The sequence below is a fragment of the Pelmatolapia mariae genome, linkage group LG23, assembly GCF_036321145.2.
Source record: "Pelmatolapia mariae isolate MD_Pm_ZW linkage group LG23, Pm_UMD_F_2, whole genome shotgun sequence".
Taxonomy (NCBI): Eukaryota; Metazoa; Chordata; class Actinopteri; order Cichliformes; family Cichlidae; genus Pelmatolapia; species Pelmatolapia mariae.
In genome coordinates, this window is record NC_086246.1 from 47795001 (window position 1) to 47808295 (window position 13295).

Genomic DNA, 13295 nt, shown 5'->3' on the forward strand with positions numbered 1-13295 from the left:
GGTGAGACTCTCCTGACTGACTGACAAGCCTGCTGTAATTTAAATCTAAAATAACTGGTTATGATAATTTCACTGTAGATAAAGGCCCTCTCTGATACAAAGCTATGGTGACACTGTTTTTTAATATTTGTAAATTGTACAGATGATCACAGTACCACTGCCCTTGACTTTTAAACTTAGCTGCTTTACTGCAGGTCCTTTTCATACAACTAATTGGATCAAATCAATCTTTTAATTCAGGCCTTGTACCCAGCTGACCTCTGCCCTTCATGCATTTTAACCTCTTATCCCACTTTTTTCATTTCCACATTTGTTTATACTTATATACTGAATAATCTTGCCTACTCTACAGTTTTGTTGCAAATTCGCTTAATATGATCAAAGCAAAGTTGAGCAAAATTGATATACTTAATAATGTGGATACAGTGTGGATTTGAGCGCTTCTTGGTCTGGTGTCAAACTCGGTGTATAAACAAAGTTTAGTGTAAAGAAACATTTTCCATTCTTCTCAGTCCCTCTGTGACTGTCTGTGCTTGTATGCTGTGCATTGTTCTTCCCTTCATCCCATCCTTCAATTCCTCCTTCCTCTTTCCCTCCCTCCCCAGCTCTCCGCAGTCCCATGTCTGTGCCCCCCGGTTCATACCCGGCTCATTTTGGCGTGGTGTCCCACGCAGGACTGAATGGGGAGCTGGCCAGCCCAGGAGGCTTCGGAGGGGCTCTGACTCTTTCCCCGCAAATCAGCGCCGCGGCCAGCGCGTACTCCAGAAGCCCCATGGTGTGTAAAGGCCAAATTTATCTTCTCTGTCAAGCTCTGATTTATTGTTCAGATGCAAACTTTCGACTTTTGTAGCACTGTTCAAAAACTTGATGAATCACTTCTGCGCTATCAACTGCATTCATTATATACTCGAAGCTGTCACATTTACATTCTCAAATTCACTTTCATATAGCGCTACAGTCGTAGAGAAGAGAAACTTTACTACAAAGAGCCTTGCCTTGATGGATTGCATCTATCTTACATATCAGGAAATGTGGGTGAACAAGAAGGAGCTGAAAGAGTCCAGTTAAAGTCTAATGTAGAAGAATAAATTTGTCTCTTCTAATTGCTTTAAATTGCAACTATTTTTATTTATTTGGAAAATAGATTCTACTGGATAACTTCTTGCACCTTTGGATGATAATCTTTCTGGAAATCATTCTGAATCTTTTAGGTGGCCTTTGCCAGTCTGTCACTTTTTTGTTCACGCTTTACTTTCCACCAGGTGGCGTATGACTCTCGGTCTCACCTAAGGGCCCCGGGGCTGCCCTCCGCTCTCCCTGGTTCCTCTGGTGGCAAGCCGTAAGTCAGAGCTTCTATCGCGCACTAAAACAAGCACAGATTAGACGATGCTCCAGCGTGAAGAGAGATAAAATATAATGATTCAATGTACTGCAAATTTTATCTGAAGCTGAGTGTTTTTCTGCTTTGCAATTAAAACCATCTACAGTTTTGAGGCACATGTAATAGCATTAGTATTGTATTTATTTTGCATGGATGTGCTGTATAATTGAATGAAGCAGTTACATTTTGAATCTTATTTTTAGCTGATGGTGCTTATAGAACAGCAGAAAAGGACAACAACACAACAGGCACATGCTTCAAATATTAGCTCAGTGATAACCCACAAATATTTGCCTTGGATGGGAATCAGGATGAACTGTAGCTGCTCCTCTTTGTGTTTTTAAAAGAAAATATAGGGCATTTCAAAGATGTCCATGAACCTTTTTTGATGTCTGAAATACTGGTGTGATTTTTAAATGTCCCGGCACCTACTCAGACAAATTTGCAGACTGAGGAATTGTGTTGTTTTTGTCATTCATTGCAGAGTGGCATTTCATTCTTGCGGCGCTAATTTGAAATCATAAAACAGCCTCGGCTTCCAACCGCTACAGTATCGATCAGCCATTAGCAAAGCCACACTGACTCTGCCCTGTAATATAATCTGCCATTATGCATTCCTGCCCGTAGCTACGGTGAGCCCAGTAATTGCCAGAGTTCGGGGAAATACTACTGGAGTTTCAAGGCCATTATGGTGTTGTCAGACGTCACACTGCCCACTGACATATTTGTGGTCATTAATGAGTTGTGTGTATTTACCCCTAGCACTCTGCTTTTACTTGCTCGCTAACTGATTGATTGATTTTCATCTTCTCTCTCTTGTCTTCATAGCGCCTAGGAGTCCAATTTTAGTTTGTTTTTTTAGCTGTAGCTCTTTCTGCCTGATTGTATTGATTTATTTCCCCTCCTCTTTCTATCCCTTCTCAGCGCCTATTCGTTCCACGTGAGCGCGGACGGCCAGATGCAGCCGGTGCCCTTTCCTCCCGACGCTCTGCTGGGTCCGGGAATCCCTCGTCACGCCCGTCAGATCCACACCCTGAGCCACGGAGAGGTGGTGTGCGCCGTCACCATCAGCACCTCGACTCGCCACGTCTACACCGGAGGGAAGGGCTGCGTCAAGGTGTGGGACATCAGCCAACCAGGAAGCAAGAATCCCATGGCCCAGCTGGACTGTCTGGTGAGACATGAAGGAAAATGTGGCACACACAAGTCTTAAAAAATTGAGAAGGGTACTCCACTCGCATGTGAATCCGTGAAAACCAGTGCATGCATCCACAGAGCAGATTTGTTTTTACTGACCATGTCGTCTTTCCTCCTCCACTTTGGTAACAGACATTAAAACGTCCACATTAATTTCCTGAATGTCCCTAGTGTTGCCATCTGTCCTGTAAAGCCTCACGCACTTTTTTTCCCCCCTCCTTGATCAAGTTACAACAGCCGTAATCTGACTGGTTTCTTTATCTTGTCAAATCAGAACAGGGATAACTACATCCGCTCCTGTAAAATCCTCCCAGACGGACGAACCTTGATTGTTGGAGGAGAGGCCAGCACGTTGTCAATCTGGGATTTGGCCACGCCAACTCCCCGCATCAAGGCGGAGCTGACGTCGTCCGCTCCCGCCTGCTACGCTCTGGCCATCTCCCCTGACAACAAGGTCTGCTTTTCCTGCTGCAGCGACGGCAACATCGTCGTCTGGGACCTTCACAACCAGACGCTCGTCAGGTAAGTAGGACCTCTGCAGGTAGACTGTAGTGAGAAGAGAGCAGAAAGAGAAAGGTGAGAAAAAGAAGGTAGAATATTTCAGATGGAGGAAGGGAAGATAAAATATGTAAGAAGAGAAAGCGAGTGAGAAATTGTTGCAGTCTGTGGCTTCTTTAACTAACACCAAGGTCAGGTGCAAACAAAAGGGATAATCTAGCCATAGGGGATGTGAAGAGGATAAAACAGCTCTGTTTTAGCAAAGCTGGGCTTAAATAAAAAGGAAATGAGATGCGGAACACCGTCGGTTCTACGGGGAGGCAAGAATTAAAGCATATTTAATCTGACACCTCTACCAGAAAAGAAGCAGAGAAACAACAGGGAGGCAGAGTCCGCTTTGCTTGTGTATTCGAAGGGGTTCCAGTTCGGTTCTTAGACCCTCTTTTGTGCGTGTTTGCGTGGTCGTTGTCCCGGCAGGCAGTTCCAGGGCCACACGGACGGAGCGAGCTGCATCGATATCTCCAACGACGGCACCAAGCTGTGGACGGGAGGGCTGGACAACACAGTCCGCTGCTGGGACCTCCGAGAAGGACGCCAGCTGCAGCAACACGATTTCACTTCACAGGTGCGGGCGCACACACACACAGGCAAACACACACACACAGTAATCATATTCTGTTCACGCTTTTTAACATGTTGATACAGGTACACTACTTAAATGGTAATAGATCCCTAATATTGCATCTGTAATAAGGGATCGTGCACAGTAAATACAAGCATACAACAATAATCTAGACACACACACACACACACATTTTGTCCCTCATTCACTATTCACTGTGATGACAGGACTACAGTTGACCACTGGTGTCAAATGAGTTTCGATCCACAGTATAATGACTTTCTCTGTCTGCCATCTTTTCTGAGGTCTGTTTATTTCACTCTATATTTAGCTCGTTTATATCACTCCACTCTTTCATTTTTCCTTTTCCCTACTTTCCACCTCTGGTCTTTTGTTGTCCCATCATCTTTATCTCTTCTCTTTAATATCCTTCGATCCCTAATTTTAAGTTCTTTTATCTGTCCTCCCTACTTCCTTCCATTGTTCTCTTTGAATCAACCTTATCTTCTTTCCCGCCCCTCATGTTGTTTTTCTTTTCACTTTTTTAAAAATAATTTCTGCGTTCTTGCTGTTCTCCCTTCTAATCCCTCTGTGTTGCCCCTCGTTTTGCTTTCTGCTTTGCTTTATTCATCTTCTTTCTCCTCCACCCAATATCCAGATCTTCTCTCTGGGCTACTGTCCGACAGGCGAGTGGTTGGCTGTGGGAATGGAGAGCAGTAACGTGGAAGTCCTCCATGTCTCCAAACCGGACAAATATCAGCTGCACCTCCACGAGAGCTGTGTTCTCTCCCTCAAGTTCGCCTACTGCGGTACAAACACAAGCACTTTAATCCGTTCCTAAATCAATTGAATTCCAGCCACAGACTGACATGTGTCCATCTTCTCCACGCTCTTGCTTTGTAGCTTGTTATTCCCCTTTAGTTACTCCTTTCTCATTGATTAACATGTGTTACTGTGGCTTTGTTGTTTCAGGGAAGTGGTTTGTGAGTACAGGAAAAGACAATCTGTTGAATGCATGGAGGACACCTTATGGAGCTAGTATTTTCCAGGTGAGAGATAAGCACCGGTGACTGGCTCTGATGACGTTTATCCTCTGTGTGTGTGTGTGTGTGTGTGTGTGTGCGTGTGTGTAATATGTCTTTTGTCAGTGTGGCATAGGGAGAGAGTCTCTGCAACACAGAGCCTTCAAGGCAAAAGAGAGAAAGATGACAGGGTTCAAAGGGAGAGAGCGTGATAAACCTCTATTTTTTTCACTTTCAGATTTGTTGATCCAAGGTGACTTGTGGAGATTTATCAGATGGTGCAGACTGACGCACACACACAAACACACACAGTGAATCAAAACACGACAAACACCATCTTTCCATTTTGTTCAGTTGCCTCGTTTGAGGAAATGTTGAAACATGAATATGCAGGGAATATTTTTAGCTGAGCGAGTACATCTGAGTGTGAATGAAACTCGAGAGACGAAGGCACATTTAAGCTGAGCATTTTGTTTGTGTGTGTGTGTGTGTGTAAAACAGTGTGGTTGTCATATTTCTGTAAGCTACAGTGGGCAGCAGGGTTGGCGGCTCCCGTCTTTCCCCGTGGACTGAAAGGAGAATACTGGCTATCTTGCTTTGTTATCCAAATGCCAAATGTTCCTCCTGCCAAACAGCTCCCTCCTGTCACTGTGTTAAACAGAGCTGCTCTCTCTCTCTCTCGCTCCTCTTCATCGCTGTCCTCTCCCGTTTGTCTCCTTGCCTCTTTTCAAAGCGCCGTTTCGCTCTTGTCTTATTTTTCCTCTCTGTTTGTTGTTGTCCTCCCTCCCTCTGCTCATTTTTATCTTTTCCTCCAAATCTGCCTGGACCTACTTTCTTCTTTGACCTTGTCCTTTTTATTACTGTCCTTTGCTTTCATCGCCTTCCTTTATTTTATTTCCAGTTTTCCCCTCTTTCTCTCTGTGCTTTCATTCACGTCCTTTAGCTGGTGTGTGGCATCACTCTCTTTGTTTGCTTTCTCTCAAGGGAAACTGGAAAAGGACAAAGGTCACAAAGAGTACAATCCAATCAACATATGCAGACTGAAAGAAAACAGATGGAACAGTGCAACAGTCCGATGAGTCTCGAGTTCAGAAAGTTTAATAAGGGCGACTTTTGTACAGTGCAAAAGTTGTTCTCTTAAATCAGTGAGTTTAGAGAAGCGACTGTGTTTGCGGTGCACAGGGAGAACACAGACATCCACTTGTTTCACTGTCCAGCCGGTATTTACACCATGAAGGTTTCCCCTCTTCCTTTTTTCAGCGTTTATTGAGCTGTTTTTCGCACCGAAATACCAAACATTCTCTCATCCTGGCTCGTCTGTTTTCAGCGATATTGGTTCAACAAAACAAGCTATGTTATCATTCTGAAATGGTGCTTTTTATAAATGTTCATTCTCCCTGCTATAAATTTTAAATATGACACATTTGCTGAAAATCTGTGCTGCCAGGTACAGTCCTACAGATATTCTGATCATAGATGGTAAAACATTAGAAGAGGTCACATGGTAGCATGCAGCTTCACATTTTCAATCACAAAGATGTTTTTTCTTAAATGATGATACTTATTTTTAGCTCGTTCACTTCGTAAGCACATCCTCAGCTTCTTTTTAGCAGTAAACTAGTGTCTCTTAAATGTTACCGAACATTTTAGGCTAAAAGATGAATCAAATAAACCCTGTGACTCTTTTTTTCCAGAAAGCAGACAATGTGAAAAAGACAAAAGTCACAGACATCCAAAAAGTAAATCAGAATGTAGAGAATCAGAGTTTTAAGTTTCTCTGGGTTTTTCCAATGTCTTCTTTACTTTTCTCATCTTCAAACTCATCCTTTAGCCTGTCACTGCACCCCTCCACCCCTCCCTTAACGCCGCCCCCCCCTCCTGCTATCTTGTTATAGTTTGAGGATTCCTGTGTGAAATGGCCTCTCACCAGTGCCCTGATGATTGACAGCCCCGCTGAGCTTGTAGCGAGGAAAGGAGGAGAGGGCAGAGAAGTTTAGAGAGGGAGAGGAGGAGTCGACACAAGAGCTGGGGCCTGAGTGAAAGGGGAGCCTAAGAGGATAGAGAGTGGTGGTGGAGGAGGAGGAGAGTCTGGGAGGAAAGGGAGGAAGATAAATGATGATGGAACAGTAGGGGGGAAAGGAGGTGAAAGGGAAGGTGGGGTTTAGAAGTAGCTTTAGATCATCTAAAGCCAGGTGCCCAGGTCTGGCTTTGGGATACAGGGGGGAAAAGAGAGCGAATAAAAGGGAAGGATTGTGCATTTTTCCAGTTGAGGCTACCAGGCTTATGCTGCTTAAAACCTGGAGTTAATGTGGCAGTGTCTCACACTGGAGCAGACGAATGAGTCAGCATCCTGGAGCTGTGGAGTTGTCTGTTTGGAAATAATTGCCGACTGTTTTGAAATGCAAATATGTCTTGTATGATTGAGTATTAAATGATGAGTCACATCTTTTCTAACATCTCTTTGTGTTCCTTTCTCTGCCTCTGTCTTCATCCATTTATCATCACATCCCTCTTGCTTTCTCTCTCACCCCACCCCCCACCCCCCGTCTCTCGAACACTCCCAGTCCAAGGAGTCTTCATCAGTGCTGAGCTGTGACGTCTCCCCAGACGACAAGTACATAGTAACTGGCTCTGGGGACAAGAAGGCCACGGTGTACGAGGTGGTGTACTGAGGGCCGGGACAAGATGGGAAGAGACAAGGTGGAGATTTTAGGGGCGGGACACTCTGCCAACCACTCCTGATCCTCATTACATCAGCAACAGCAGCACCTCCGTCTCAGTCGTCTTGAGTCCTCCTGACTCTTACCCCCAAAACATCACTCCCCCCCCCCCCCCCCCTCTCTCTTTTTTTTTTGCTGTGATATAAGCTACTGTGGAAGCTCCCAAATGCCATCTCCCCTCCTCCCCCTTCCACTTTTAGCCCAAGGATGAGGCATGATAGCAGAGAGAAAGAGAGAGAGAGAGGCAGAATGGGGAGCAGCAAGATAAGAAGGACAAAGGAAAAGGGCGGTGGAGCATAAAGATAAAGTTTGGAGGAGAAAGAGGGAAAGATGAGGAGAAGAGAAAGAGTGAGTGCGGAAGGAAGAAATGAAAGGGAGGAAGAGGACGATGAGGAGGAGGAGGGAGGCAGGGTAATTAGGGCTGTTTCCTGATTAAGAGCTCAGTGGAAGGGAGGCCCCCAGAGGAGGCGCGGAGCGGCACTGTGGGAGCGCCAGCCAGGAGCACTGATACCACACAATCGATTCATTAGCCAGACAGTGGAAGCCTTAATGAGGCTGACGCCGCAGCTCGATCTCCCCAGCGAGAGGTGTCAGGAGCTGGGGAATGATGACGCTCCGAGACGGAAGGGGGCTGCTTCAGATATCCACATACACTGACGTGAAACATAGACCTGCTAATACACACACGCGCGGCATCAGGCTAGAATACACACACACTCGGTTCCACCCCCTTGAGGTACTCGTATGAAGAGAGAAACACACACAACACATAGAGCACCCAATTAAACATTCACCGCAGCGCTCCCCGTCTCACTGCTAATATCTATTTTATTTTGGTCTGACAAAGGCAGCGTCTAATGAGCAGCGGAGTCAATGGGATTCTCCCAGGGCCCAGAGACACAAACAGAGAACATCAGCCGAGCTGTTCATTCTAATTCCTCTGGATTGTTCTCCTGACACCGGGCGCTGCACTCACTCTCATTAAAGGCACTGTCAGCTAGATGAAGTAGCAGCACGCCAGCTTCACTGTAAGGCGGACGAGGGGGCAAATTAACACCACACGTTTACGCTATCATCAGCAGCCAACTAAGCAGCGACTAATCCGATTCCTTTCAAATTTTATGCAACTAGTTGCTGTTTTCATTTACAGACGAGATTACATGTTTATCAGAGTCATTATCTCCATCTCTGCCTGCCTGCTTATGTGCTAGTGTTCAAGTGCTCGGGCTAATTCTTGTTTCATAAGCTATTGATTTCTATTAACTGAGATGCTAAACACCTTAAAGAATTTTTTACATTTTCACTTGCTCACTGAGATTACGATTAGAAGATTTATGCCACTCTCATGTCTGTAAATTCGCCGCAAGCAGCCTCCCAATGTAGCTTGGCCAACAGACAGAAAACAGGTGCCCAAAAGAGCATTTTTACTCTTTTAAGAGCGTACAACTCGTTTTTTATTGACAACATTTGACGCACCACACTAGCTGGCTTAAACACCTTACCGCTGTAAACTGCATGCTGAAGTTTCAGTGCAGCCAGAATAAAAATAGTTGAAAAAAATCTCTGAAAATAACTCTTGTCAATATATCACTAACAATTTAATCAGTATCGTCCATGAGTTCAGCTTCTTTTGGCCCGTTTATGCCGGACTGGTCGCTTTGCATGCAAACAGCTCCATACCATATACCGTGTAGGGGAGAGCAGCGTGTCGTGATTTATGAGCTGAATCATCATCACTATGCAAACACATTTTAATGACAGCTAAATCACTGTGATTTTTACTTTCCACTAATTAGTTAGAAACACAACTTTTAGCCTTTCTTATATTTTAAATTTGGGTTTTTGGAGACCTGGGATGTAAATGTGCCGGCATTTTTGGGTCAGCTTCTGTTGTGTGTACAGACTGTAAATAAAACAGACGTGACAGTCAACACAAAAGGCTTCAGACATTTTTCAAAGTGCCTGTTTGTTAATTTAACACAAATCGCTAAACTTACAGGACAGAAACTAAATATCAATCCTATCAGGATAGTATTGATCCAGTACCAATACCAGCATTGGTATCGTTACTATGGCAACATTCAGAAAATAAAATAAATGCGTAAATCAGAGGGTTTTTTTCCAGAAAGCCTGATGTTTTCAAACTGTTGCAACATCTGTGTGTGTGACTCTCCAAGCTTCTGTACCAATATATTCTTGAACCAGCGGTTAAAAACCAGCACAGGCGTAAAGTCGGCGAGCATAAATATGTCCTTACAAGTTGGTGCTTTTGGTGAATTTGGTTTGCATGCCATCAATAAAGTTTGGCCAGGTGCTTCCTCAGATTGGATGCGTTACCGTGGCACCCTTCACGTTTAGCACCACAAATGTCACAGAGGGCGTCGTCTGCATAAATCACATCAGATCGCTCAAACGCTGCTGAAGTCGAGGTTAATCATTTCTCCACTTTTCTGTTTGTGGGCTAAGTTTACTTACGTATTAGTGGTCCTGACTAATAGCAGGCTAGTAAAACGATGTTTCTCCCTGTTATTCTTCTGTGGCTACACTAAGTATTATTGTATTCTGAAGTATTCTAGCACGTTATATGGCTTTTACTTGGCTTTTTGTGGATTAACGCATGAGCATTGGAGATGCTGGGAAGGAGTTTTTAGAGGTTTTTCTTTACATTTCAGACAGAGTCAGGCTACCCGTTCTCGTTTCTGTGTACTAAGCTATCAGGCCTTGTAATTATTGTACAGACATGAGAGTACTATCAGTCTTTCTAATTCTTATTATGACAGCAAATAAGAAAAATGTCAAGCTACTTCTTTAAATATAATCCTTACTTTTGATTCCTCCTTGTATCATATTCCAAACTGGCAGGCAAAGTGTATATCGGAGCTCTCTGCTTCTGTAGAACATGCATCACCAATGTTTAGACTAAAAAGGCACATTTCAGGATTTTCTTTGATGACTCGTTAATTTCTGAATATTTTTTTAATAGTGATTGCTTGTCTTATGTAATGATGTGTTTATGTATTGGGGTCGCCTATGATTATGGGGAGGAATGCACTCACACATGGAGACAGAATATCAAGAGGAACACAGGTGGGACTACTTTTTTGTCTTTTTTTTTTTTTTAAATCAGGGTACCTTTTATCCTTGGTAATGGTGATGGGCAGAGGGTGTACAACATCAGCAATCCAGTGTAAAGAAAAAAAAGAGCTCCTCTGTCCACTCTTTGTTTTTATTATCCCCCTTTTTTTCAAAGTGGTAGTGCGTGTATTTTAGTCTGTTTTCAGTCCTTACTGTGTAGTAATAAGCCGTTTATGTTGAGTCTGTGGACCGTGTACAACAGGCGTTGGCTGCGACATGAAAATATAGATTTAGCCATTGATTGATCGATCGAGGTTCCACTTTTTATTGCATGTTTGTTGCATTAAAGCTCCACTGCTGGTAGAACAAAATCAATCTGGTTTCGTTCGGTAAATACAGCAAACGGTCTCACAGCCGCAGTTTTACACAAGAAAATCTTAGCGTGACAGTATGCAATCTAGCTCATCTGTATAAAATGTCAGCAGGACTCTTCCATGCTTCTTGCTGCAGCACTAATGCAGAATAGGAGATTTACGAGAGACTTCTGAGATGGCTCGTGTACCAGCCAGGAGTCAGAGATAATCTGTACAGTTTAATGCCTTTGCCTGCCTCTTTCCCTTTCTGCCTGACAGCCACAGGCAAATCTAAACGATATTCTCATACACAAGCTTGTAATCTACTCAAAATGATGCTGTATAATGGCTATGCATTTGGTGGTATAGCATAAATATTTGGGACATTGTATTTGATACTTTTCTTTAACAGTAGGTAACACGTCTCCCCTGCTTGTGCTTCTCTGTTCCAACAGTGTTCAAAACTTATTTCCCCCCCCCATTTTACAAGTTCATGTAAAGTTTCTCTTTTAAAAAGCCAAGGAACTTCCTCCTTTTTTTTTTTTTCTTTTTTTTTTTTTAACTGGGTCTTCCCTCCTGAAGTGTTTTCCCACGTGCTGTAAAAGAAATACTATGTGTGAAAAATAAACCAAACTTGTGTTCATCCTTTCCAGTGTCTTCTGTGTCAATTATTTTACTATGGGGATGGCAGTGGGTGCTCCGCTTTTGGTATAAATTTTAACATCTCTAGAAATGAAAGCTAAAAAAATGAGGCCATTGCGAAAAGTTCCCTAACATGCAGGTCCTCTCTCTATTGTCTCTGTAACAGCCTCAAGTAACAGTGGTGAGAGCATGCTTTGTTGAAGATGGATAGCACTACCTAGATACACAGGGGACCGACTGCACTGTGGAGAAGAAAGCCAAATCCTAATGTGAGCCAAATATTAACTTTCGTTTTAGCAGTTTTCGGGCTCGAGATTATCCCAGCTGTCGTAGGTTGAGAGGCGGTGTACACCCTGGACAGATTACTAGTCCATCACAGGGCCAACACAGAGAGTCAGTCAACCATTCATACTGACATTCACACCTATAGGCAATTTTGGATCAGCCATTAACCAAACATGCATGTCTTTGGACTGTGGGAGGAAGCCACGCAGGCACAGGTAGAACAAACACAAAAGCCCCAGTCAGCCAGTAGATTCATGCGCAGGACCTTGCTGTGAGGTGCAAGTTTAACCACCAAAGAAACTGATTCCATTGTTTACCATAATCTCATTACTGTTTGCAGAAGCTGTACCGCATGCGTACACATCACAGGTGAGCAGAGAGGAGTGCAGTGAAATGGTCTCATCATGTAACTTTACACCATCTACTTATCTCCACTTTCTTATGATCGCTGTAAAACAACGGCTCACAGTGTGTCTTAAAGACAATCACTGTGAGCTGTGGAGGCGAATCATGGCAACTATATTAGGTATATCTATTCAACGACTCATTAATGCAGCTACCTGATCAACCAATCACATGGCACAAACTAAATGCATCTAGGCATGTAATCATGGGCAAGACGGTCTGCTGGTCCAAACCGACCATCAGAATGGAGGAAAAGGTGATTTAAGTCTCTCTGAATGAGCCAAGGTTGTTGGTGCCAGATGAGATGGGCTGAGTGTTTCAGAAACTGCTGATCTACTGGGATTTTTACAACCATCCATCTCTGGGGTTTACAGAGAATGGTCCAAAAAAGGAGAAAGTATTTAGTGAGCATCAGTTCTCTGGGTGGAAATTTGCCAGTAGATAATGGCAGGACTGCTTCAAGCTGATAGGAAGGTAACAATAACTAAAATAACTACTTGCTATAACAATGACATGTAGGAGAGCATCTATGAATCCTTAACATGTCTAACCTGGAAGCAAATGGGCTACAGCAGCAGAAGACCACACCAGGTTCCACTTCTTTCAGCTAAGAACAGGTAACTGAGGCTATGATTCACACAAGCTCACCAATATTGGAGAACAGAAGGCTTGTCTTGATTAAGTCTTAACATAAGTCTTAACACATTTACATAAGTCTTGATTTCTGCTGGAACATTAAGATGGTAAGGTCAGCACTTGGCATAAACAACACGAAAAGTGTAACCTTGTACCGGCGGTTCAAGTTGGGGATGCTGGTGGAATAGTGTGTGAGAGAGATTTTTTGGCACACTTTGAGCCCTTTAGTTCCAAGTGAGCATTGTCTAAACACCACAGCTTACCCGAGAATTGCTGCTGTCCATCCCTTCATGACCACAGTGCTAGTACAATAGTACATCATGTAGCAAATCCTTTTACACGGGTTTCTGTGGAAGCCATTGTAGTCAAATGGCTTCGACAGCCACCAGAACTCAATCTAATAGAGCAGTTTTTGGATTTAGTGGAATGAGAGATTTGCACTGTGGATGTGCAGCTGAC

General features: G+C 43.6%; 1 protein-coding gene across 3 annotated transcripts in view; it reads left to right on the top strand.

Moving 5' to 3' along the window:
• tle2b (TLE family member 2, transcriptional corepressor b) overlaps nucleotides 1–11516 on the top strand; it is a 77732-nt gene extending 66216 nt beyond the window's left edge. For 2 of the 3 annotated variants that reach the window (XM_063467508.1, XM_063467509.1), the window contains exons 12-20: nucleotide 1; nucleotides 606–775; nucleotides 1263–1339; nucleotides 2306–2555; nucleotides 2853–3100; nucleotides 3554–3701; nucleotides 4357–4507; nucleotides 4671–4747; nucleotides 7285–11516. The exon at nucleotide 1 is cut by the window's left edge and continues 159 nt beyond it. In XM_063467508.1, coding sequence (XP_063323578.1) covers nucleotide 1; nucleotides 606–775; nucleotides 1263–1339; nucleotides 2306–2555; nucleotides 2853–3100; nucleotides 3554–3701; nucleotides 4357–4507; nucleotides 4671–4747; nucleotides 7285–7392 — 1230 coding nt within the window. In that variant the 3' untranslated portion in view covers nucleotides 7393–11516. The remainder of the gene's footprint in view (nucleotides 2–605; nucleotides 776–1262; nucleotides 1340–2305; nucleotides 2556–2852; nucleotides 3101–3553; nucleotides 3702–4356; nucleotides 4508–4670; nucleotides 4748–7284) is intronic. The other variant, XM_063467510.1, reaches the window with a different exon arrangement.
• Nucleotides 11517–13295: the final 1779 nt, after the last annotated feature.